At 33.8% G+C, this 26,860-nt stretch overlaps 2 protein-coding genes and 1 pseudogene across 2 annotated transcripts; all 3 read left to right on the top strand.

Annotated features, from left to right (window-relative positions):
- The first annotated feature begins 2,349 nt into the window (after nt 1–2,349).
- LOC137825465 (ChaC-like family protein) lies at nt 2,350–8,202 on the top strand. The gene is made up of 8 exons (XM_068631129.2): nt 2,350–2,761; nt 2,877–2,953; nt 3,760–3,813; nt 6,062–6,118; nt 6,225–6,265; nt 6,345–6,416; nt 7,793–7,872; nt 7,969–8,202. The coding sequence occupies exons 1-8, from the start codon at nt 2,653–2,655 to the stop codon at nt 8,034–8,036; spliced, it is 558 nt and encodes a 185-aa protein (XP_068487230.2). The 5' UTR covers nt 2,350–2,652; the 3' UTR covers nt 8,037–8,202.
- Nucleotides 8,203–11,083: 2,881 nt separating this feature from the next.
- LOC150025602 (uncharacterized) lies at nt 11,084–22,238 on the top strand (annotated as a pseudogene).
- A 3,832-nt stretch (nt 22,239–26,070) lies between these two features.
- LOC150025601 (uncharacterized) lies at nt 26,071–26,643 on the top strand. The gene has a single exon (XM_090294130.1). The coding sequence runs from the start codon at nt 26,071–26,073 to the stop codon at nt 26,641–26,643; it is 573 nt and encodes a 190-aa protein (XP_090150256.1).
- The last annotated feature ends 217 nt before the right edge of the window (nt 26,644–26,860 follow it).

Genomic DNA, 26,860 nt, shown 5'->3' with positions numbered 1-26,860 from the left:
ATGTTTTGAGAAAGTTTGAAAACTGTTTTTGAATGGTGTATTTGGTTAAGTAACAAAACAACCGATTGATTCGGGGAAACAATTGATTGTTTGTTTTAAAACCATAACAGAAAAACTGTTTTCTTTGACTGAGCTTTAAATTCTTTAACTGAATACGCTCCAGTCATTAAATGCTTTGACCAATCAACTTTAAATGCAATTAAGAGTTTGTTAAGATTTGATAACAAACTATATTCTTAGATATATTCTGAAAAACTGTTTTAATGTTTTAAGAATCTTGAAACATAGTTTTGATCTAAGAGTTTTTCTAAAGAGTTCTGAGATTGCTAAAGAGTTGAGAGATTGATCAAGGTGCTGAATAGGATTCTGCTTGTATTGATTTCAGATATTCATCTGTAACAAGTGTAATCTTTGTAAACTGCTGAACAATTCGTTTGTGTGTGTTGCTGAGATTGGCTGTGTGTTCTTGAGGTGTTCAAGATCAGCAATCTTAGTGTTGGCCAAGGAGAGTGTGTGTCTTGAGGTTTTCAAGGTCATTCTCTTGGTTGTGGTGTAAGTAATCAAGGTGTGATTGCTTAGTGGATATCCTCAGGGTTTCTGAGAAGACTGGATGTAGCTCTAGTTTGGAGTGAACCAGTATAAACAACTGTGTACAATCTCTCTATCCCTATCTCTTTAAATTCAGTTTGTTTGTTGTTTGCTGGTATAAACAACCGATTGTTTCGAAGAAACAACCGATTGTTTTTCCTGGTATTACAGTTTTGCTTGTTGTTTTGGCTAACTGAATTGCTTAATCAATTGGTTTCTGAAATAAGTTCATTCTAGCTTTGAAAAGTTTGCGACTCTTTAAACAATTCACCCCCGCTCTAGTTTAAAGCCATCTTTTCTAACAGAGTGAACTTACTTAAGCGAGCCTGAGCGAGTTCTTGGGCGAGTTTGCTCTAGAGAACAAGTTTGCCTCTAGAGTGGTCTTGCTTGGGTGAGTCTAGACAAGTTCTTGGGTGAGTTTGCTCCAAAGAGTAAGTTTTTCTTTGAAGTGATGATATGAATCCAAATAGAACTGACAACGAAAATAGGAATTTAGGGTTTTGGAACGGAATCAACTAAAAATAGTAACAACAAAAAACCTGGATTGAGGAAGGGGCCACAAACTAAGTTTGATAAGCCAAAGGTTGATCACCACAAGAATTAGTGGATTCTTGATAAGATCGCAAGATGCAGGAAAAAACCCTAGTAGAGAAATATTCTCTCTTAAAATTGCCAAAATATTCGTTCCTTCATTTTGAATTCCAATAGTGTATAAATACAAATTTAGCTATAGGTATTTTCTTATTTGTAAGAAAATAAAACGAAACTATAATCCCTATATTTCAAGAAGGATCATTTGCCCCAGTGGTTAAGTTGATACTTTCCATCTGGTTCTAGGTTCAAATCTTACCTGAAGCAAAATAATAATATTATTCTATTTTAAGAATCCAAACATGTTGTGCATGTAATCAACAAAGTCTCTGTGGCACTGCTTTGTCAAATTAATGTACTTATCCCTTTATATGCATAAGTGAGTCCATGCACCATTTGAAGAACAAGCCTCTAATTTCAAATAGGTTCACCAACATTTTTCAATTGATTAAAAGTCATTTTGAGTCATTAATAGTGATGGAGAATTTTTGCTTAAACGTGATCACACATGAGTTTTAGTTATATTGAAAAAATGTCTTATAACCAATCTCAGCGTCCATTGCGTTATAGTCGAAATTAAGTACGATGGTAAAGAGATCATTTGAAAAGTCCAATAGAGAACCATAAGTTAACAGTCAACCACAATTATTTAGCAGTTTTTGGTGTTTTTTCATTATTATTTTTTGGTAAAATTATATTATGAATAGTCTTGTGAGATTGGATATGAAGTTTGAAAACCTAAAATCACCTTCCATATTAAATGCATTTCATTTCAAGAACAACAAAAGTATGATTGTTAATATTATAGATAATGAAAGTCAAATGAAAGGAATTCTATGAGACAAACATAACTCACAAGAAAAAAAATTAAAAAAAAAATTGATTAAAAGAGAAATATAAAGGAAGTTTCTTAAACTTTTCATGTTATAAAAGAAATTATTCTATGATTATATTTCAGTTGTCAATTATATATAAAACTATAACATAATTCGAAGGCTTATATATATTAATTAGAAATGCTGAGTAATCAAATATAAAAGATTAAAAAAATATAAAATATTTACAAAGAAGATTTACGTTTTTATCATCTTTATTTTAAATTATTTTTAAATAAAAAACTAGCCAATCACATTCCTAAAATACTTATACGGCAAGAATCATTAAAGATTTAAGAATGATGAAGACACACGGAAATGATTAAAAAGAAAGAAACAAATAAAAGCATTTTATATTCTGAGTTCTTTCTTTCCCCCAACGTGTCACTGAATACAGTCCCTTGTGATTGGCTTATATTTTTTTCGTTTCTCGATTCTGATAAAACCGAGACTTTGCCCAAACCTTTGTTCTGGTTCTGGTTCTGTTCTGTTCTGTTGTGTTGCAACTGAACCAATCAACCCCTCTTATATCCAAATTTTCGTCACCACCATAATCCTAATAGTCAAAAGTGAAAACCTTTAAGTAAAAAAAAAAAAAATGGTAATGTGGGTATTTGGGTATGGTTCCTTGATCTCGAAAGCTGGGTTTCACTATGATGAACGTGTTGTTGGTTTCATCAAAGGCTATCGACGAGTCTTCTACCAAGGTTTCGTTTTTCTCTCTTTTCCCATCACTGTTGTTTAGAAGTATTTAAGTTTATTACCCCAGAATGCATCAAACACAATTCTATGATTTGTTCTGATGTGGGTTTTCCCTTTTAGGCTCTACTGACCACAGAGGGACCCCTGTGTTCCCTGGAAGAACAGTGACCCTGGAGCCTGCTGAAGGAGAAATATGTGTAAGTATTCCCAAATTTTAATCTTTTATTTTCAGACCCCATTATTCAGGTTGATTTATTAATGATACCAGGTTCCGTATTACACCTATTCAATTGTTATGTGAAGTTTATACAGTTGTTCTAGTACGATTGTGCAAGCAAAGTATGATGACTACATTTATGATGTGCATATGATAGCATATTATATGGTTAATTTGATGGAAATTGGCGTCTTTAATTGACAGCATGTTATATACTAAGGAATCAAATTTCCATTTTTTCGGGTGGATGGGCTAAGTTAGAGTGGAATATGAACCTCTCTGGATGTTCCTTTTGCTTTATTTCTTTAGTAATTTTTTCTGTTGGTGAAGGCTACTGGAACTATTGCCCTTATAGCTGTTATGCCTATAATTTATGCTTAAGAAAAAGAACGGTATTTGGCAAGATATTATGTTGATGTATGTATTTTGTAATTGTTTACCATTTATTGAATCTCTATAAAGAGAGTGAGCCTCTTTGTACTAGCAAGCATGGTATACTTACGAAGAGTATGTTTAGTATTTTAAGGAATCAAATCAAGATTCAACTTGGTTGGTTATCAGTTGCAGAAGTAGGGTTGCATTTCAGTTATTGCTCAATCGTGCTTCCACATTTAGGTCTTATATTTTCAGATTACTTTGGCCTTCTTCTGGGTAGTTCTTGTTGTTTTTTACTTTTAATTATTCTGTGAATTCATATATCTTATAATGTAATTGTCAATTTCTTGAGGGTCAAAATTATAAAATGCAATGTATATTTGATACTTGCTTTATTTTGCAAAGAAATAGTGGGGAGCTGCTTACAAGATCTCAAAGGAAGAAGATGCAGAAAGTGCATTAACGGTATGCTTTTTAAAATATTTCTACATTATTGGAATATTATTATGCTGCAACTAAAATTCAAACATAAGTATATTTTTTTCCCTATAACCACGTTGACTTAGCTTACAAAATGTATTGTTTTCTGTCACCTTAGAGATTGTGCCTTTTCATTATATCCTCTTTTCCAAATGCCTACTTTTTTGCTGTTATGAATCGAGGTTAAATATACCATCTTAAACCCTAAACCAGTAGACAGCCAGATAGGAAACTTGCGTACATTGTGTGCTATTGGTAAATGATCATTGTAAGATTAAAGTATTCAAATATAATATTTATATATATGTGTATATATATATATATATATATATATTTGTATTAATGGAATACTGTACTGATTTATGTACAGTATTTTGCTTTGCTAAGCATTTCGGTAGTGTTGTGTGTTATACTGTATGTTGTTATGAAATGATGATCTATTTTAACTAATTAAATATAAATGAATTAGCATGTGTTTTATAGAGACAGAAGGTCATATAGATTTATCTTAGGACATTGTGCCTTTCTACACATTACAGAGGCATTGTGACTGTTTGATATAACGTGATAATATTAGTATTTGGCAGTTTTAAGTTTTCTAATGTTCATTATATATTCTCCACTTTATATGAAATAAAAGAGTTTTGACCTATTTTCCCAGGCCTATCGTTTGGATTCCATTACTTAAATTGTTTGTATCAGGTTGGTGATTATAGTTTCTCAGTTGTTTGGTTTCCCGATTTCCTTGTTTGTATTAAGTTGCTTGTAATTATTTAGTCTTGGAAAATCTGTTCACTTGCTGTAAACAGTTCATCTAATCCCTGAATTATAGGCATTTAATTAATGTAGTAATGTAGATATAAATCAAAATGACTGAGATATTGACTTCTTCCTATAATAAATAAATTGTTCATGGTACTACTAGATATAAACGCAGAGATGATCAGAAAGTCTTATTGAACAACAATGAGAACATTACCACGAGGCTTGTAGTTGAAACTAAGAACACTGATAATTTAAGGTTTGTTATGTAACCTTGGGTGTGATCAATTAAAAAAAGAGGGATTTAAGTCTTGTTCGAACTTGAACACTGTGATCTTTACTATCTAAATTTTTAATGAATGAATTAGCACTATACTTTTTGCTGTGGTTTTTTAATTGGATGTGATTCTGCTAGCTCTTTTCTGGTTTGCAAGTAACTCCGTGTGTACATAGAGCAATGGTATTTGGATAGACTTCCTTTCCTTATTATTGTCTTGTTACCTGTGCAATAATATCTCAAGGTGCAGCCAAACCCTGTTTCCTTTGATAACGATAAAATCAGAATCTCTTGTTCAAACTCAGATATAGGTAAGGATTTAGTATACTGGGCTAGCAACAAACCCAAAGGATCCACAATTTGGAAAGTGTATACAAGGAAGTAGATTTTGGAAGTGTACTAAGTTAGTTGATTGGATAATGTGACAGGTCGTTAGCATTTGAGGATATGCTTCTGGTGAACAAAGGGGGTTATATAGTTTGTTTGTGCATAAGTTAAGGGTAAGAGGTTCATTTTGCTTTGGCATTTTGCCTGGGTACAAAAAGTATATTCTGCAGGAGGTTTTGCTCAGAGAGAGTGAACTCTCTATTTTATTTACTTGTGCAGCACAAGTAAATAAAATAGAGTTGTGCATCCTGTTTTGGATTCAATAAATGCCTCATTTCTATTCTTATTCTGATTTTTCGAATACCATTATATATATATATATATATATATATATATATATCTATGTAGTCTTTGTCCATAAATCTAAACCTGCACATAAAGGTCCCATCCCACCCACTTTAAGAACTACCCAATGAATCATGTCATTTGATATATTTTTGGGAAACCATGTTATTAGTGTAAGCTATCCACTCTAATTTTTCCAAGCAACCTTTTTCCAATCTTCAAGACTCGAATATAAGATATTACATAAGACGACCGAGTCCAGTTCCACTCAAAGCAACAAGTATACGACAATGTTATAATATCGAGCTTGCATAGTTTTCTTATAAAACTTATTGTTTCATATGGAAATCATATTATGATCTCTAAGCACCTGTGGATTTGGCTTATAGGACTCAATGGTGATAGTAGCCACATATTTGACATGATCATAAAAGCAACACTTTCATGTCCCAAGAGACTTTTTGATTTGAAATATCCATAATTTAGATTGCTATAATATTGAAGTGTAATTTTACTGCACAGTATCTGGAAGTAAGGGAGAAGCTATACGACAAAAAGGAGTACGTTGATTTTTATACTGTAAGTGCCACATACCAAGGTTATTTTTTAGAGTACCTTATTTTGTTCTGCATTAGAATAGTAGTTTTCCACTTATGCAAATAGATATGTATGAAATTTATTTCAGGACCTTACGGCAACATCTCCAGCGGTTTCTGGAGTGATGGTGTAAGTGAAAGAAGCTACCTCGTAAACTTTTCACCTTTTGCATGTTTTGGTCATAATAACCAGTGAGAACATGTTACAGATACATAGCAACTCCTGACAAGAAAGCCAATGTAAATTATTTGGGCCCTGCATCGGATGAGGAAATTGCGAGGTATTTATCTTCAATCCACGTATACAACTTTACAGAAGTTAAACTTGTGTTCTAAGATTATAAGTTAGGAATTCCTGGCTCAGGACTTGGAACTGAAAATAGTGAAAGTTTTAGGGTGTGTTCGATGTTTTTCTTAAAAAAAATAGCTTAAGAGCAAAAACTGAGAAAACAGGTACTCACACACACCATGTTCATGCCTTATCACATACAGCACCACCCCAAATGACTCACGCCCTTAAAGCTAGGATCACCAAAGAAAAGAATGAGAAAACATCTTTCAGCTGTTTTTGTTTTTTTAGTTTACAAATACTTGTTTTGAAAACAACTTCCAAGGCTTAATAGATGAGTAACATGAACTTATTTTAGAAAACAGTCTACAGCCAAAAACTAAGAAGGAAATCAAATTTGGTCTTAGTAGTATTCAAGTGTTTTTTATATATGATTCACGCATTGTAATCGTGTTTATCACAAGTGTTAAAAAGAGTTTACATCTACTAGAGATAAGACTAAATTAAAGTATATAAATGATTACAAATCTTATCTTACAATTCAATAAGTTTAAAATCTATTTTCTTACATTGGTATGAGATCTTATCCTAGTCAAGTTTGTTGGTGTCTTGTATCACCCACTATTGGATTCCCCTTCCCCTTGGTCCTATGTTCAAGATGTGCGTGTAAACCTCATCTTACAAGCTGATTTTTTAGATTGAGTTAAGATTAAAATTTATTTTTTTAACAACAATAAATTATTACCTAGTACATTACTATTACATCAGGTGTTATTATGACCAATATTCTTTTGGTGCGTGGACAATGCCAGATATTTTATTATTTGTGCCATAGGGCTTGCATTACTTAACTTCTTCATAAGTCTTAAAAAATAATGTTGACTTTTTTATAAGTTGAAATTAACTTATACTAGGTAAAAATAAATAATTATATAAACTATATATAAGAGTTGCTACAAATTAATTGATGCATTAGGTAATTTGAATTTATAAAGAAGTTAATCAGTGGCTTTCTAAAGAAGAGTTTTCTTGGAATATCATATATTGCAAAATCTCATAAGAACAATTTTCATTGAACTAAATTGGGTTCCAAAACATGCACATAGTGGTTGAATACTAAGTGCCTGTTTGGATCAGGGTGCACTGTTACAACCATCACATCACTCACCAATTTCAATAAATTTTTCTCACACATCCACTCTAACATACCTCAATCCAAACAACCTCAACTTTCTTCACACTTCTACTCACCTACATCCTCAACTTTCCACTCCCCCACACCCTCTAATCCAAACAAAGCCTAAGTGATGATTTCTCGATTATCATGTGAATACTTAGACTGGTCACTCTTTCTTTTTCATCTTACAGGCAAATAATTCAGGCTGAAGGTCCTGCAGGACCCAACAGAGATTATCTTTTCAACCTTGAAAAGGCTCTTCTTCAAATAGGTGAGGTTCTTTGAATAGTTCATGTTATTTCATTTTTTCTCTTAAGCTTTCCTTTTATTTTTTATTTTTTTAACCTTTTTACTAATCATTCTTTAGGATGCAAAGATAAACATGTCATTGATCTTGCAAATGAAGTCAGGCGTATTCTTGAAGAGGAACACTGAATGCTTCCGTGTATTGTTGATGTACCATTGAACTCTCCTATTAAATCCATTGAAAACTTGAGCACTCTTCCAAAAGTGTTAGTTGGAAGATAATATTCAACTCTAATTGTGCCTGTAATCTTCTCATATAACATTTTGACTTTAATTGTTACAAAATTAAACTTTATATGGGGTACTTATTACTATAAAAATAAAGTTTACTATAGATAATAACTTTATTAACTACTATATATTTGTTGTTTTAAATATTTATCGTATATTTTTAAGTATATTATTTTAAAATTTAAAAAATACTATATAATAATATATCCTGGAGATTGTGTGATAATAAAATTTAATGAACTTAAAGATATAAACCAAGTATATATTTTTAATTTTGATGAAAAATATTGCTATAAAAGATAAAAAAACATATGACAATCTGCTTAATAGAAAAAAAAAAGATGATTTATTTATAGTTAGATAGAAAATGTTAGCGTGAATTAAAAGAGTACTGATAATTATTAATGATAATTGCAATATAATTATCAAATATATCTATTGATTACTATGAAGTGTGTGGTTTATATTGTTTTTGCCAGAAAATTTATTGCATAATTTTCAAACTTCAATTATAAAAAAATGAAAAGTGTTTTTATTTTGTTATGGTTAAATTTGTGAACGAATTTTTTTAATCTTGTGTTTATCTACTGTATTTGGGGCACAAGTTAAAAGAACGTTAAACTTTACAATATTTAAATTACTCAATATTAGTTTTTAAATATAATAAATTTTATTTTCATTTCTTAATATTTACTTACACTACAAGAAAAACTCAAATTACATACGGATAAAAATTTATATGTAAAATGGGTATTACATATGAATATTTAGATACAGATTAAATTGTCGTATGTAAATAAACATTACATACGAATTTGTCCGTATGTAAGCAAAAAGTCGTTACATACGAATATAATCCGTATGTAACTTTGACGTCAAAAAGCGAGAAACATTACATACAGATCAAGTTCGTATGTAAGTTATTTATAATTTTAATTAAAAATAACCGTATGTAATTGATTTTAAAATTAAATAAAAAATAATAAAAATTATTACATACGGAAATCCATATGTAACTTATTAATTTTTTTTAAATTATTACATAAGGGTTCTGTATGTAACTTGTTAATTTTTTTTAAAGTATTACCTATGGATGGGATCTAAATTATTACTTATGGATGGTATCCGTATGTAACTTATTAATTTTTTTTTTAAATTATTACATACGGATGAGTTCCGTATGTAACTTATTAATTTTTAAAATTTTATTTTTTGCATGTAACATATTTAAAAATTATAAAAACCGTAATATATTAAAAAATAATTTATAAACTTATATTATTTTGTGAAATATATTATTTTCTTTTAAAAATTAAAATTGTGAAAAATGTAACATGCAAATTTATTAACAAGCACTCCATAACTAAATTTAATATATCATTTCAGTTATTACATAATCAATCCGACTAATTTATTAAAATCATTGCAATATATATTTAATAATTATAATTAATATATTATTTATTTCCCAATCTAATTTTATTTTAAGTACTCTTTTATTATTATGTTTCAATAAAATAAAGTTTACAAGGTGACTAAACTAGAAATATACTTAAAAAATATACATCTTACATTAATTAGTTATTACAAACAAGATATTACAATAAATTTAGTTTATAAAAATATGAATACATAATTAAATTAAAATAGTTATTTACTTCTAATATGATAAATATTATTTATTTACATATGACATTTTTTAAGATAATATATGACTTAATTTTTATATATATTTTGTATCATATATCAACAAATAAGGAAAATAAATATTATAAAAATATAATTAAAAATTAAATAAAAAAGAAAATGTTACATACGGATTATCCGTATGTAACGTATTTGAAAAAATGAAATAGAAGAGCAAGCACTTCAGCTTGTGGTCAAGTGAACCCTAAATCACAAAAGAAGCCGATAGCACCACCAAGGCCACCTTCGAGTTGTTAGCGACCACCACCATAGCAACCATCTCCACCGCGCAACCGGTACCACCACAACAACCGCCAGTGCCGCATCAACCGCCATCACCGTAGCAACCGCCACCACCGTCGTCCTGGTTCGGAGAAGAAGCACGAACGCAGTCACCGCTACCATCACCATCGCACGATGTTTTGCATCCAATGGTCACCACTGCGTTACCTTCTCCCGGTCAATCGCCACCACCGCCGCAGTCATTCAGGTTGATGGTTTATTTTTTGTTACTAAGCTGGAAATGTGTTGGGCTTTGATTTGTGTTTGCTTTTGTGTTTCACCACTGGCTATGGAATGTTTTTGCTTACTTTTTTTTGAGGTGGTATTGGTTATGTGCATATGTAGTTCATTCTTTGTTCTTTAGTTCCTTTTTTTTCACATTTCGTTCTACTTAAGTTGGTTCTTGCTTGTGTTGACTTGGAGATTGAGTTTGTGTTCCATTTTCATGGTTATTTTTGTATAGATTCAGCTGCTTTAGAGGTTAGAGGTTGTAGGAGGACTGTTACATGGAACTCAAAGCTTCTTTTTGTACGGATTGAAAGGTTAGATTGAAGAGTTCATAATGCTGTAATAATTTGAAGAAATTGCATAAGATATGAAATTTAAAAAAAATTGCATGATTTGATATCCGATAACTCCAAGTTGTTTTGGGCAATTTTCATTGATTATACTTATTAATTGATGTAGTTGCTTGTTAATTGATTATAGTTATTATAATGAAATGTTGTAATAGCCAATTTGTGTGAAATAAAAACATTATCCAAATTTGGATGACTTATGGAAATCCATATATGGTTGAATTAGGCAGAGTTTGTAACACGAACTCTTACATGTTCGTTTGTAACACGAACTCTTACATGTTCATTTGTAACACGAATCCTACATGTTCGTTTGTAACACGAACTCCTATATGTTCGTTTATAACATGATCTCTTAAAAAATTGTTCACTTTTTGTCAATTGCTTTATGAACAGAACATGAATCAGTTTCCATCATATCGTGCATGGATGTATGATAGGTGTTATAGAGGAAAAGGTGCTTTGATAGAGTCTTTTATATTGGGAGTTGAAGAGTTTATAACCAAAGCTTGCCAAAGAGAATGTTATCAGAATGATGGGGGAATACGATGTCCATTTAGTAAGTGTGATTGTACAAGAATTTTGGAGGAAAAACTTGTGAAGGTTCACCTCTACAAACATGGTTTCAAATCTAATTATTGGATTTGGACTGATCATGGTGAAGACATGGTAGAAGGTGACTTGTATAATAACGATAATTGCATGGCTTTGGGAATAACTGGAGATGCACACAATCAGTCACAAGATTACCAAGTTAGGTTGATGGAAGACATGGTGTTTGATGCTCTTAGGCAACAAGAGTCATTACGAGTACCAAATGTAGATAACATGGAAGAGCCTCCAAACGAAGAAACTCAAACGTTTTATAAGCTTTTGTTGGATGCAAATACGCCATTGTATGAAGGGACATCAGAGTCCAAATTATCAATGTGTGTCAGGCTATTAGCTTGCAAAGCCAATTGGAATATTCCTTACCAATGCTTAGAGTTTATTTCAAAAATGCTTTTGGATGCAACACCAACCAAAATAGGTTTGTCTAAAAGTTATTATGATGCAAAAAGGCTAGTGTCGAAGTTGGGATTACAGGCTAAGAGGATTGATTGTTGTGTGGATGGTTGCATGCTCTTCTATGATAACGAATACGGTAAAAATGATGGAGCGTTGCTTGAATGCAAATTTTGTCACAAGTCAAGGTATCGTCACCACAACACCAGAGCAAGTAACAAAAAACCAGTTGTTGTAAAGGCAATGTTCTATTTGCCAATATTCCAAGGTTGCAAAGAATGTATGCTTCAACACAGACTGCGGGACAAATGACATGGCACTATGATAACAAAAGCAGTAATGGTGTTTTGTGTTATCCATGTGATGGCAAGGCTTGGAAGCACTTTGATACCGTTTATCCCAATTTTTTTGTGGAGGCACGCAATGTGCGACTAGGTTTATGCTCTAATGGTTTTAATCCATATGTGCAAGCATCAAATGCACCATATTCATGTTGGCCAATAATTGTGACCCCGTATAATCTTCCTCCTAAAATGTGCATGTCTAAACCTTATATGTTTTTGAGTTGTCTCATACCAGGCCCATTCAATCCAAAGGCGGGTATTGATGTATTTTTAGAGCCCTTGATAGACGACTTGAAGAAATTGTGGAGTGGTGTCCCAACATACGATATTTCAAGGAAAGAGAACTTCATGATGAGGGCAATGTTAATGTGGACGATTAATGATTTTCCTGCATACGGTATGTTGTCTGGTTGGGTCACTCATGGTAAATTGGCATGCCCACATTGCATGGAGCATTCAAAGGCATTTAGATTACATCATGGGGGGAATTTTTTTGGTTTGATTCGCATCGTAGATTTTTACCGAATGATCATGCATTTAGGAGGAACAACAATGCGTTCAAGAAGGGGGAAGTTGACATGGATCCTCCACCACCTAAGTTCACACCTACACAAGTTTGGAATAGAGTAAAGACTTATCCTAAAGTAACTGAAAGTGGTGTGCAAAGAATACATGGTTACAGGGAGTGGCATAATTGGACAAAAAGAAGCATCTTTTGGGATCTTCCATACTGGAAAGACAATATATTAAGACATAATCTTGATGTTATGCATATTGAAAAAACTTCTTCGATAACATCTTTAACATTGTCATGAATGTCACTGAAGACAAAGGACAATGACAAACAACGAATGGACTTAAGTTTGTATTGTAGGCTAAGAGACTTGGAACTTAAGTCTCATCCTAATGGAAAGATGTTGAAGCCAAAAGCAAATTATACACTTGCAACAAAGGAAATTAAACATGTGTGTCAATGGTTAAAAGATCTTAGGATGTTTGATGGATATTCTTCGAACTTGGCTAGATGTGTTGATGTGAACAAGGGAAGGGTGTTTGGGATGAAAAGTCATGATTGTCATGTGTTACATACGGATTTATCCGTATGTAATTACATACGGATTTTGGATCCGTATGTACGAATTACCTACGACAATTTTACATACGGATTTTTGTTCGTATGTAATTCATATGTAACTTTGTCTTACATACGGATTTTGTGTGTTACATATGGATTTTGACTGTATGTAATTTGAGTTTTTCTTGTAGTGTTATAACAATAAAAATAAATAGATTATCATATAGGTAAAACATTAATTGCAAAACATATTTTAAATGAAAGTATGGATGATGCCATTATATGGGATGATGTCATTATTTGCAAAACATATTTTTTTCTCAACTTTGTCTCTGAACACTCGAGTTATATAAAAGTTAACTTATAAGAAATTATCCAAAAGTTAACTTTATAAGAAATTATCTGAAACTTAAGTTAAGAGAATAATAATAGCATTTGTAAGAAGAGTATAATAATAGCATGAGAGTAAAGATAATTGCTTAAATGAGTGTGTTTCATTTGGTCAATATTTGTATTTATAAAAAAATTGTCTCTGTGTGAATAATGTGAGCAATAAAAATGTATTTAATTTTCTTATATACAATTTTTTTTTATCAATCAAATGATCAGACTCTTGGGTATTATATAATACTGAATTTAGTTTTAATAATGGTGATAATAGGAATGTTGGACTTATGGGAGTAAGTGATCTATTTTAGGAAGAAAATTAGTTCTCGTTCATTAAAATGAAATCTAATAAAATAATTAAGATCGACTTTTTATGAGAGATTTACACAGACTCAACATTTTATGACAAATTATTTTCATTTTACATTGTTGTAGCAATTTCATGTTTCCGTATGTTTCAATGTAATGACTTTAAATGAGTGTTGAATGTTGATCATCATGAACAAAGAACTCCGTGTCTTTTTTCCTTTATTCAAGTTTAAGTGTTGAATGTTGACCACCATGAACGTGATTTGTAGGAACTTTACCTAAATGGTTGAGATTTTTGAAAGCTTTCAAAATCTTATACCAATATTTTTCTATCATTCTTACAATAAATACGTTAATGTTCTTTTATCCACTGAAACACAAATGTAAAGTCAGTTGGGTGCCACTAAATGGTGCTCAATATGACTTACTTCTACCTTCTACACCTCTTTGTTAAAAAAATTAAGAATAAATTCTTTAAGATTAAGTGTTTGCCCTAAGATACTTGAAAAATCTTTGTTGTTCTATCTAAATTTCACATCGCAGTTCCCCTTGAAGAGAAACAAAGAAAAATACAAGAAGGGAGAGTTGAATTGTGTTTTAATTAATTTTGTAATCTTTTCGTAAGTATTGTCTAGTGATGATCAATCAAAACGATTGTTTTGTTTGACAATTTGACAAATAAAGGATTTTGTGTTTGATAGAGTACCACAAATGCAACTTTACTACTTAACTGGTTTACTAGACTAAAATAATTTTCAAATACATATCATGATACAAACCGACAGATGACTAAAGTCGGCTCGTACCAAACCACGAGACAACATCAGTAGAAGAAGAAGCTATAAACTAGAGCACATAAAGTTCTTCCTGCTAGTCTTCTTAAATGTTTAGAAAATGTTGTAAATAAATTTGGGCTCACTTTGGGGGTCCAAATAGCAAAGATAGGCTAGAATAAGATACCATTAGCATAATAGGGGGTGTGGGTAGCATTTTAGCTTGTTCATAGTCCATTTGGAGGCATTTTGACCTAGTTTCTAGAAGGACAAACCTATGATGCGGGATTGACTTAGTCAAACCCTAAGGCTGCCAGTTTTTTCCCTTTTCCCACCTTACCCCTTTAGCTTGTTCTCCAAGGTTCCTTCCCCAATAAATAGGAGACCTACCTAGTGTATTTTACAAGTGAGTAAAGTTACTATTCACAAAGTATGTTAGAGTGTGTGAACATTGTCTCCCTAAACCTTTGTCTTATCTTGTGAGAAATTGAGAGCTCCAAAGTGGCGGCATTCACACTTATTTTGGAGCAAATCACCAATCCAAGTGGCGTGTTTCACCTTCTCAATCTCATTTCCTAAGTTTCCTTTCAATCATCTTTTTCCATTCCATTTCCATTTCAATTTTCAATTCCAAAATATGTCTTGTTCTTGTTTTTGTTCCTTTTAATTCCTTTCGGTCCATATTCTTGCTCACCTTGTGTTTGTTAAATTTCCGCACAATATTTGACATTCATCTTCACTTTTAATTGTATTTTTGCTTTGGCCTTATGGAAATGAACATTCACATCTACTTAACACTTGTTAAGTTAATGGCCAGTGGGATTTTTCCTTAGGTTTTCACTCTTTAATTGTCTTAAAAATCTTAATCACAAATATCAAAGTGTCACCTAATGATCAATCCTAAAATCAACTCACATCATATCCTCACAAAAACTCTTATTTCCAAGTTAGTGCAGATGATAATAACATGTAATGTAAAGGAGATAATAAAGAGAAAAATTGATGCAATCCAAGATGATGGATTGTAGAACTTGAATGGAGTGGCAGTAGAATAGAGAGAGGTTTGCATCATGAATGAGAGGTTTTGGTGAGATTGGAGTAGTTTTGGTGCTAGGAAGTAGAAATAAGTTTGACCAACTTTCTAGGGTTTACTAGGTCTTGGAGGCTCGCTATCAAAAGGAGATTTGGGAGAGAATGAATCTCAAATTCAGAGTTCTTTATTCAATCACTAGAGCAAAAAAGCCCATTTACAACACCAAATACACATTGCTTTTAGTGCCAAATGTTGTCCATCAAAACGTGGTGCATTTTGTAAATTAAAATGAGTAAAAATGGCGATTATGGGTGAAACCGTCATTTTAGACCAAAGCGCCTTGGTATAAAACGGTGATTGTGGGTGGAACCGTCGTTTTATACCAATCGCTTTGGTCTAAAAGGACAATTTCACCCACAACTGCCATTTTATACTAAAGTCGCACCTTGGTCTAAACCGACTCCCTAATTCGAAGCGTGCCACACACGTTTTCCTTTTTCGTTTGTCTTTTCGCTTGTTCTTACTCTCAAACTCTCAGTTTCTTCATCTTTGTTGCGACATTCTCCATATTGTAAGTTATTTTTCCTTCACATTCACTCATTGCATTCTCCTCCATTGCTTATTATTTTTTTTATTTCTCTTATTGGTTTCTTTCCTCCATTGGTGAAGGTTTTCTTGGCTGCCATCACTGTTTCATTGGTTTCTTTGCTGGTTTCGTTGTCGTTGCCCGTTGTCACTGCCTTCACACACAAGTTTGGTGGTGTTTTTAATTTTTTTTAATATTTCTTTAGTATTATTAATTTGTATATTTAGTATTTATTATTAATTTATATTATGTTAGTTGTTAGGTTAGAATAGAATTATTAAATTGTTAGATTGTAAATAGATTTATATTATTTAGTATTTATAATTAATTTAATGTTTTTTAATTAGATTATAAATAATTTATTGATTTTTAATTGATATTCTTTATTATTTATAACTGTAATTAAATTTTTTAATTTTATATTGCATGAATATTTATAATTCTTTGATATGTGTTGGTATTGAGTCTGGAGTGTTCGACCATCAATAATCGATACGTGTTTGTATTGAGTACGGGTATGTTCGACCCTCGACAAACGTGAGATTTCACACACATTAGTGAACACTTAAATGACCATTACAGAACATAATGGATCGAGATTGAATTATTTTCGTTCGCATAAGTTATAAGTATGAAATAGGAGTAGAAGAATTTATGCAATTTACACAACGTAACAGCCACAATAGTAGTCATGATGGAGTAAAGTTTAGGTGTCCATGTGTTAATTTTTTTATGAGAAGGAGATTGGATGTTAACAAAATCAGGGAGCTCCAACATGGACATGACATGGTGAATTATTAAATTTACCAAGTATTTATGTATCTGAAGAATATGTGGGGTCCACCATGGATGATGCAATACATGGTGAAGTACATGATGATCGATTGGAGGACATGATTTGTGATGTTGGAGTTGAGTCTTTTATAGAAGCGCATGAATATGGAAGTATGTCAAGCGATGCAAAGACTCCATTGTATCCTGGATCAACTAACTTCACACGGTTGTCAAAGGTGTTAAGATTGATGAATTTGAAGGCAATAAATGGATGGACTGATAAAAGCTTCATGGAAATTCTTTAGTTATTGAAGGAGATGCTTCCAAAGGGAAATACTCTACCTAATCGTAATTATGAGGCCAAAAAGATTCTTTATCCAATGGGTATGGAGTATAAAAAGATACATGCATGTCTGATAAGTGTCAAATTTCAGTAATATTTCATATTAAAATATAGACACTCATGAGTATTAATTGTAAAAAAAATGAAATATTTCATACTTTTGACAGTGCAATGCACTTGCCGTAAAAAATTATCAAGTTTTTGGTGTCGTTGTCGGGGAACAGTTTGGTTTTTGAGTATAAATTCCTAAATATTGTGAATATTATAACTGTTTTTATTTTTTGTTAATAGTTCTTAATTTTTGAATATATTTGTTTATTGTGTTTATATTTGTTACTGTTTTTATTTTTCTTTATTTACAATTTTTTTTATTGTGTTTATTTTGTTTTATTACAAATTTTTTTTTATTTAATTTTCTTTTAATTTGGAGATCTGCTTTTATTTTTTTAATCTCTATTTTGAATTTATTTTATTTTTATTTTTTTTTAATTTATTTTCAGATTTTTGAATTTATTTGTTTTTATTTTATTTTCAAATTTAATTTGATTTTTTTTAAATACTTTTTTTACTGCTAGTGAATCCTTGTGCTAACCTTTGAATTAACTGTCTTATATGATATTTGTTGATCAAGGATGATCTTGAAGCTTTGATGTCTCCAAATCCATGGTGTTTGATGAAAGGCTAAAGTTGTTGTGTGGGTGGGTGGGTTTTGGGTAGAATATTGTGTAATTCACTCTTTGTTTGAATCTAAAACAGTTTGGATTCAAAACCTTTTTGAAAAAGATTGTTTTATAAAGAAGTGGAAAAACAACCTGTTGTTTTGTCGTTTCAATCGGTTGTTTATCACTTTGAGGTTTTTGAAAAGGGTTTGAAACTGTTTGACTTGGTTGAATTTGCTGTCAAGCCAATTCAATTGGTTGTTTCGAGGATTCAACCGATTGTTTGTTGAAAATCCATAACATAATTCCTGTTATGTTTGCAAATCAGCTTTAAATGTTTTCTAAATGAATAGGCTCCTGCTTTAAATGTTTTAACAAACTTTTGGAGTATTTAAAAAGGTTGTTACACTCTCTCAAAAATTGATAATAGTTTTGAGACATTTGTGAAAGTGTGAAAACAGATTTGAGTTTTCAAGATTTGCATTCAAGCTTTTGGGTTTTCTCAAAAAAGTGGAATAGGATTGCTGTAATCTTTTGATTTGATCTTCATCAGGTGTAATCCTTTTTGTATCTCTTGTATTTCTGAATACTGGTGTGTAAGTGCAGAATTAGAGGGTGTTCTGATTTTTGTGGTGTTTGTGTGCCACAGGAAGTGTGTGACTTGAGGTGTTCAAGGTCACTTCTTTGGTGGTGTGTTTGTAATCTGGATTTTGATTGCATAGTAGATATCCAGTGATTTCTGGGACTTGATGTAGCTCTTGGGATAAGAGTGCACCAGTATAAATTGCTTGTGTGCTTTTCTCTTACCTTGAACTCATTTAAATTATGCTTTTAAGTTGTTTTTAACTCTGCTAATAAAACCAACCGATTGAATCGCAAAAACAACCGGTTGATTTTCTGATAATCAACTTAAACAGTTTTTAATTGATTGCTTTCTGGATTTCTATATTTGTGATTTTGTATTGAACTTCATTATACCTTCAAAGTTTGTGAAAATCTTTTATAAACAATTCACCCCCCCCTATTGTTTAAGGCCATATATTCTAACAATTGGCATCAAGAGCTTGGTTCTCGAAAAATATTCAAGTTTGATCCTAAAAATTATTTTCTTATGGTTGAAAAATTACCCTTTGGGGAGGGTGCTTCAATAAATAGACCACCTTTGTTCTGTGGTTTGAATTACCAATTTTGAAGGTACGTGTGAAGATCTTTATTGAATCTCTTGATAGAGGAATATGGGATGCAATTGAAAATGACCCTTTTATTCCTAAACTTGAAAAGGATGGTGTTTTTATTGATAAGCCTTGGTCCCAATGGATTGATGATGAAAACAAAAGAGCAAAGTTTGATTCCACTGCAAAAAAATATTATCACTTTTGCCTTAAATTCTGATGAGTTTTTCAGGGTCTCTCAATGCGGATCTGCTAAGGAGATGTGGGATACTCTAGAAGTAACTCATGAAGGAACTAACGATGTAAAGAGGGCAATGAAACAAACTCCAATCCAAGAGTATGAGATGTTCAGAATGCTTAAGGGAGAATCGATTGCGGATGTGCAAAAGCGGTTCACTCATATTGTCAATCACCTCATGAGTCTTGGAAAGGTCTTTGACAAAGAAGAGTTGAATATCAAGATTCTCAAATGTCTTGATAGATCTTGGCAACCTAAAGTCACGGCTATCTCAGAATCAAAGGACTTGACATCTTTGAATACAACCTCCTTGTTTTGAAAGCTTAGGGAGCATGAGTTGGAGATGAATAGACTCAACATTCAAGAGAGTGAAAAAAATTGTGAGAAACATTGCTTTAAAAGTTGCCAAGCACAAGAATAATCAAGTTTCAAGTGATGAGAGTGAGGGAGAAACTCTTAGTGTGTTGTCCAAAAAGTTCAGCAAATTCTAGAAGAAGAACCGCAACAAAGACTCCAACCAAGAGAGGTATGTCAACAAAAAATCTAGTGATTTTAATGCTAACAAATATACTTGTTATAGTTGTGGAGAACAGGGGCACATAAAGGCAGAATGCCTAAATAAAGAGAACAAAGAGAAGAAGTCAAGCAAGAAGGAAAAGAAGTCAAAATAAAAAATAGCCTACATTGCTTGGGACGAAAATAATGTCTCTTCATCAACCTCCTCATATTTGAAAATGAACCGCAACAAAGACTCCAACCAAGAGAGGTATGGCAACAAAAAATCTAGTGATTTTAATGCTAACAAATATAGTTGTGGAGAACAGGGGCACATAAAGGCAGAATGCCCAAATAAAGAGAACAAAGAGAAGAAGTCAAACAAGAAGGAAAAGAAGTCAAAATCAAAAATAGCCTACATTACTTAGGACGAAAATAATGTCTCTTCATCAAACTCCTCATCAAGTAAAGATGAAGAATCTAATCTGTGTTTGATGGCCAAGGAAGAGGATGATCCAAGTAGTCTAAGTTCTTGTACTTCTTTGAATGCTGAAAATTATAGTCAACTTCTTCAAGATTTTAAAGAAACACATGAGGAAGCTAACCGATTGGCTCTCTTGAACAACCGATTGAAAGTGTTGAATGGCTTGAAAACAGAGTCAAGGCATTAGAAGAAGAGTTGGAGAATTCAAAAACTGATCTTGAAAATCTAGAAATGCTTTACAAGAACTCTTCCTGCAAGTGTGACTTACTTGTTTGTGAAAATTGTGAATCTCTTGAAATGAAGGTTCACTACCTTGTGAAAACTGTGGATAGGCTTTCAAAGGGTAAATCCAACTTTGAGACTGTCTTGGCATCTCAAAATTGTGTTTTTTGGAAAAGCAGGTTTAGGTTTTAAATCACAGAGCAAGAAAAATGAGTTTTCAAAGCCTTTTTCAAAACTACCAGAAAAACAACCGATTGAAAAATCAAAACAATCGGTTGTTACATGTTTTTATTGCATGAAGAAAGGCCACTCAGTAGATTCTGCAATATTAGGAAGTTTTCTGTTCCTAAAGGAGTAATGAGATGGATTTCCAAGAATTCTGAGGTTCCTCATGATAAAGTTAATGCCAAAGGACCCATACTTGTAAGAGGACCAAATTTTGTTGCTTGATTTCATGGTTTTGCAAGATTACTAAGAGATCAAGGAGTCTTGAGTCACAAGATCAAGCTTATGAAGGGACTTTTTGGACTTCCAATTACATTTTTGTACAAGCTTAGTCTTCTTGAAGGCCAAGAGAAGTTACTTGATCATGGACAATAACTCATTGAAAGAAGTACATTGTCAAAAGGATAAGACTTTCCTTGTTTTAGCTTTCTTGTCTTGAATAGTCTTTAATTCAAGTGTATAAAATATATTAATTAATGTTTATATTTTTTCATCTATGTGAAGGTGCATGTAAAACTTTCTTTCTGTTTCATCTCTGACTGTCTATTCTGAATCTGTGAAATGCTTTAATCTCTGTCACAGAAAAACAACTAATTGTTTTCACGAATCAACCGATTGTTTCCCTCTGACAGCACTGCATTAAATTGAGTTAACTTCTCTATGCATTGTTTCTGTTGCACATTCTCTTCTCAAGCAGTTACAAGTCAAAATTGCTTTTATTGTTGGTCAGATTTCCGGCAGAAAGAGTGTTATTTTGGTCCTGAATGGAATATATTCCATATCTTGGAAATTCAAGAGCTTTTATGACTAGTTAAATCCACATGTGTTGACCATGTGCTTTCTGGTACTGGCTGACACTTTTCTGTGCAATCTTGGACCAGATTCTTCTTCTTGAAGATTGAAACCCACTTAATGCCTAGAATTAAAGTTGCTACCTGTTTTTTTTCAAATCTGCCATTCTTTCTCAATCTGGTTTCTATTTTTCTCTTTGCCTTCATGGATCCCGCACCCCCTTCATCAAAGAGGATAAAACAAGGGTTGTAAGAAGGGGAGGACGCATTGAGGCATGGTTCTCGGGTGAAGATGAAAAAATTGAGAAATATCTTCATGAAACAAGTAGGAAGGCAATAAGCAACCCAAAGCTCATCTCTTTTAATTGGTTAAAGGAGCAGAAATTATCTGAGTTGAGAAGTCTTCTCAAGGAACAGATGCTGAAAAGATTTTTGGAGATGTCAGGAAACATATATCCTGATCTTGTAAGGCTATTCTATACCAACCTTCAATTTGTTGGAAATAACCTTGTTTCTCATGTAAAAGGAGTTGATATGGAGATTACACATGAAGTAGGGACTGCCATTACTGGATTAACAAAGGAAACATTGGTGTGGTGGAAGAATTTAACAAAATTCAATTTTACAGAAATTGCTTGAAGAATCCTCAAGCAAAAGTGAGACATTTTTCGGTGGGAGGTTTAAAACTGAATGAAAGGCTAATTGCCTTAATTGTGTCATGGATGCTCACACCCAGGGGGAGCAATCACTTTGTGCTTATCGAGGAGGTTCTTGTCTACATGTATTGCATTATGAACAAGATCAAGATCAATTGGATCCACATCATCAAGGAACACATGCAGAAATCAATGAGGTTAAGTGACTATCACTATCCATATGTTGTATTGATTTCTAAATTCTTGAAATATTTTGAAGTGGACCTCGAGGAAGAATAGACTGAAGTAGTGAAATCATCACTCGAAGTGAACAATGGTTGACTTAGTAAGATGGGTTTCACCAAAATTAGTGGAAGATGGGTGAGCAAAGATGGTGACCAAGGTGGTTCCTCAAGTGGTGTGCAAGCTGGACAAGAAGAGGAAGAACATGATGCTACAAATTTTTAGAACTTTGGTGACAGATTCCAGAGCATGGATGCACGTTTCCAGAACCTGGATGAACAGATTGAAACTGTTGAAAACCAACTTTTTGAGCTGCAGTATGGAAAGAAAGATCGAAGCCAAGTTTAGTTGTTGTTTATGCTTCTTTTGCTTTAATTTTTGGACAATTTCGTTCTTAATTTTGTTTTTATCCCTTTCTTCATTCTATTTATGAAGACAAATACGAGGAGAAGGTGTTGGTTTCTGTGTTATGTATGTTGCTACTACAAACTCTAACTTAAAGTTTTAATTTTGCTTAAAACAGTTTCTGCTAACAAATCCCTTGAGTATTATTTCCCAAGTCTTTCCTTGCTGAATGAGTATTCTTTATACTCCTGGCCACTCCTACCTACTCCCTTGTATTATTTCCCAAGCCACTCCTAGCTTAACGAATATTCTTTGCAAACAACCACTATTTACTAAGGTAGAAAGGTTGGTTTTGTATGATCAATAAATCATTAAGTTTGCATACTAGGCAGTGTTTGCATCTTTCGACGAGTACATGATTTAAGAATTTTCTCCTAGTCATTGAGTTAGCTCTATAGGAAGCGCACAATGTTCTTCTTGAAGCTTCTTCTTCTTCTTCCCCGCACACTATATTACATACGAAAACGAGTACTACATTATTGTTCAAACACATAAAATTTCATATTCAAATTTGAAATTATTATCTTCAAGAATCTTCTAGCCAATGTTGTTTTCTTTAAAAGTTCTTCTGACTTCAATCACATTCAGTTTTGCGAGATTCTCCTTCACTGTTGTTGGATGCTCCTTCTACTGTTTTTGGATTCTTTTTAATTTGCCTGATGTCGGTCTTGGTATTTTTACAGATAATGGAATCTTCAATAGTACTTGTCTTCGTTACAAAGATAAGGATTGGAATGTGATAACTCATTGTCGGTACTGGCTTTGTCTGAGCCTGGATGTGGCATTATATGCACTCCTTGCAGCAATAAATGCTCTTTATCCTTGATAATTGATAATACTTATCTCTCTAGATAGCATAGTCATTTGCACCGAAACATGGTAAAAATTCATAGTTTATAGGACAAATACTTGAATGGAAGTTGAAATATTTTTTATATTAGGAAGTTTCTAAAGAAAGCAACTTTAACGCACTATCCAAGAGGAATACTAATACTATCTAGTGAGAAGGTTACAAAAGTTATGTTTTACTTCAATGACGACAATGTGTTGCACATGACATTTTTTAATGTTGTTTCTGCCATACGTTTTTGGATATTGTTGATTGTGATTTTCGTATTGCCATCAAACAATTTATTTTATAAATTTGGATTTTTTATGGGATAAAAGATATTCTTACTTCTTTTTTTCTAAGAACTTTGGAGTGAAATTCATAAAAAGACTTTAAAGTTATTTAATTTGTTAATTTTATGTTAAACACCATCACTAAAATTTGTGCGGATAGGCACACTATATTACATGTTACAATAAGTGCTACATTATTGTTTAGACAAACAAACATTCATATTCAAATTTGAAATCATTTTCATCTTGAAGAATCTTCGGGCCAGTGTTGTTTTCTTTAAAAATCATCTGACTTCGATCACGTCCACTGTTGCGAGATGCTCCTTCACTGTTGTCGGATGCTCTTTCTACTATTTTTTGATTCTTTTTAATTTGTCTTGGTGTTGGTCTTGGCATTTTTACAGATAATGGAATCTTTAATAGTATCTGTCTTCGTTACATAGATAAGGATTGGACTGTGATGACTCATCGTCGGTAGTGGCTTTGTCTGAGCCTGGATGCGGCATTAAATGCACTCATTGCAACAATTAATGTTATTTATCCTTGATCGTTGACAATACTTATCTCTCTAGATAGCATAACCCTTTGCACTGACAGATGGTAAAAATTCATAGTTTATAGGACAAATACTTGAGTTAAAGTTGAAATATTTTTTATAATAGGAAGTTGCTAAAGAAACCAATAGTAACACATTATACAAGAGGAAGACTAATATTATCTAGTGAGAAGGTTACAAAAAAGTTATGTTTTACTTCAATGACGACAATGTGTTGCGCATGACACTTTTTATGGTTGTTTCTGCCATACATTTTTGGATATTGTTGATTGTGATGTTTGTATTGCCATCAAACAATTTATTTTATTGTACCGACCAGTCCTAGAGCGTTGTTGACCACTGGTAATGTTGGCGCCATGTAAGCGAGGTCCCACGAGCAGCGTGGGCTAGTGTCTCACGAAGCATGTGCGCCAAGGAGCCAAAGAGTGGTCAGACATTAGTCGCTAGGATGTACCGACGTGCCACTAGACAGTGTGGAGAGGTCGGACATCGGGACCCAAACAGTAGAGTTGGGCCACGAAAGGTGGATCCCAGACCACACACCAGTTATCAGTAAGGGATAAGCCTAGGTCATGAGGGTTCATGCGTGTAGAGTGGATGACGCGTTTAGGCATAACACAAGTATAGAGCCACTGAAAATATATGACCTGTGAAGGTCGCATTCCAGGGACGAGCTGCATGCATGGCTCGTGAACAGCTAGGGCACTCCCAGAGACGGGTGACCCTAGAGATCAGGTGCATGAGGAGGCACCCAGGGGGTCACCCCGCCAGAGGTTGCACTCCAGTTAGGGACCCCACGCGCTAGGTTATCCTAAGAGTAGGGTAACAACAGTGTTGGACCCGCCCCATCAGAAAAGCTCATTTCGGGTAAAGAGGAAACCCTAGTTTCAGTCTATAAATAGTAAGGTAACAAACTTGGCAAGATACGTTATTCATTTGTGTCGCTTAACACCCACAACGACAGTTATACAGTTTGGTGTTTCCTAGCCCTAATACTGACTTGAGCGTCGGAGTGCAAACGGCCTCTAGGGCGCCCTTTGTCTTTGTGTTTTCAGGAGTTCATCACAGGAAAGACACATGCAAACGCAAGGATTCTGGACGTAAGAGTGACGTAAGGGCACGAAGGCGTTTCGGGTCAACCGGCAAGAACATTTGGCGGCCACCGTGGGGCCCGATAAAAAACATTGTCCCACCAGCAAGAACCAGGAAGATCCAGGAGATGAGAAGTACGAGGCATGGACCTGTTGCACCAAACTGGGGTGAGGGTCTCACCCTGCAACATGTTATGGAAACGATGCGAGCCCTTCAGGAAGAGATGGTCGTGTCGCGAGCAAACCAAGAATGTATCTAGGCTGACTTGGTGGCGTCGCAAGCAACGAGCGTAGAACTGCGCCGTTCGAATGAGGAACTGTGTAGAGATCTACAGACCCTTGCAGGCGAGCGTGAGGGTGCGGATCAAGAGCCTGTGACACTGCCCAAGGAGTTCCCGACGCCGTTCTCGCAAGAAATCATGGATGCCGCGATACCAGCCACCCTCGTAGGGCCCAAGGTGACCTTCACTAGTACAGAGGACCCGGAGGCCCACCTCACGACTTTCCATACACAAATGATGTTGGTTTGGGGCTCCGATGCAGTGAGATGCAAGTTGTTCATGAGCACCCTGGCAGGAACAACGATGGACTGGTTCATCAACCTCCTTGATGGCCATGTAACATCGTTCCTACAACTTACAAAGTTGTTCAGGGCACAATACATCGCGAATCGGGCTCCCTCGTTTGTCTCTTACGGTCTCTTTGATGTAAGACAATATCAAGGAGAGTCTTTGAAGGAATTCCTCCACTGCTTTGGAGCACAGGTGGTGAGGTTGAACCTCAAAGACGAAAGGATGATTGGGCACGCATTCAGGAAGGGCATTGTGCCAGGACCCTTCAACGAGTCGCTCATCCGAAACCACCTTAAGACCTTCGCTGAGATAAGGCGTTGTGCGGTGGCTCATATTACGGTGAAGGAAGAAGTTAGCGAGAAGCGCACGTGCGTGGTTCCCGCGCGCGACAGGTCGCCCTCAAACCCTAAGGGTGCATGAGGCAACGACAGAGATGAAAACCCCCGTGAAGCAGCAACCCTATCAACCAAGGAAGCCTCATGCCAGGGGACGCGAGAGGGAGAACGTGTCACCAAGGCACGACTTTATGGTAGAATTAAAGGACCTCATCGCTATCCCAAACATAGCGGAGAGGCTGAAGGTACCTCCCAAGATCGACAAGAGGCTCGGGCCCAACAAGAGCGCCTGGTGTGAATTC

The sequence above is a fragment of the Phaseolus vulgaris genome, chromosome 8 (genome assembly GCF_051622355.1).
Source record: "Phaseolus vulgaris cultivar YP4 chromosome 8, ASM5162235v1, whole genome shotgun sequence".
Classification (NCBI taxonomy): domain Eukaryota; kingdom Viridiplantae; phylum Streptophyta; class Magnoliopsida; order Fabales; family Fabaceae; genus Phaseolus; species Phaseolus vulgaris.
This window is presented reverse-complemented; position numbering and strand designations above follow the sequence as displayed.

Coding starts and splice junctions, on each gene's coding strand:
- LOC150025601 (XM_090294130.1), top strand. CDS start 26,071: ATGGATGCCGCGATACCAGCCACCCTCGTAGGGCCCAAGGTGACCTTC.
- LOC137825465 (XM_068631129.2), top strand. CDS start 2,653: ATGGTAATGTGGGTATTTGGGTATGGTTCCTTGATCTCGAAAGCTGGG. Junction 6,266..6,344: donor GCGGTTTCTGGAGTGATGGT/GTAAGTGAAAGA, acceptor AACATGTTACAG/ATACATAGCAACTCCTGACA. Junction 7,873..7,968: donor AAAGGCTCTTCTTCAAATAG/GTGAGGTTCTTT, acceptor ATCATTCTTTAG/GATGCAAAGATAAACATGTC.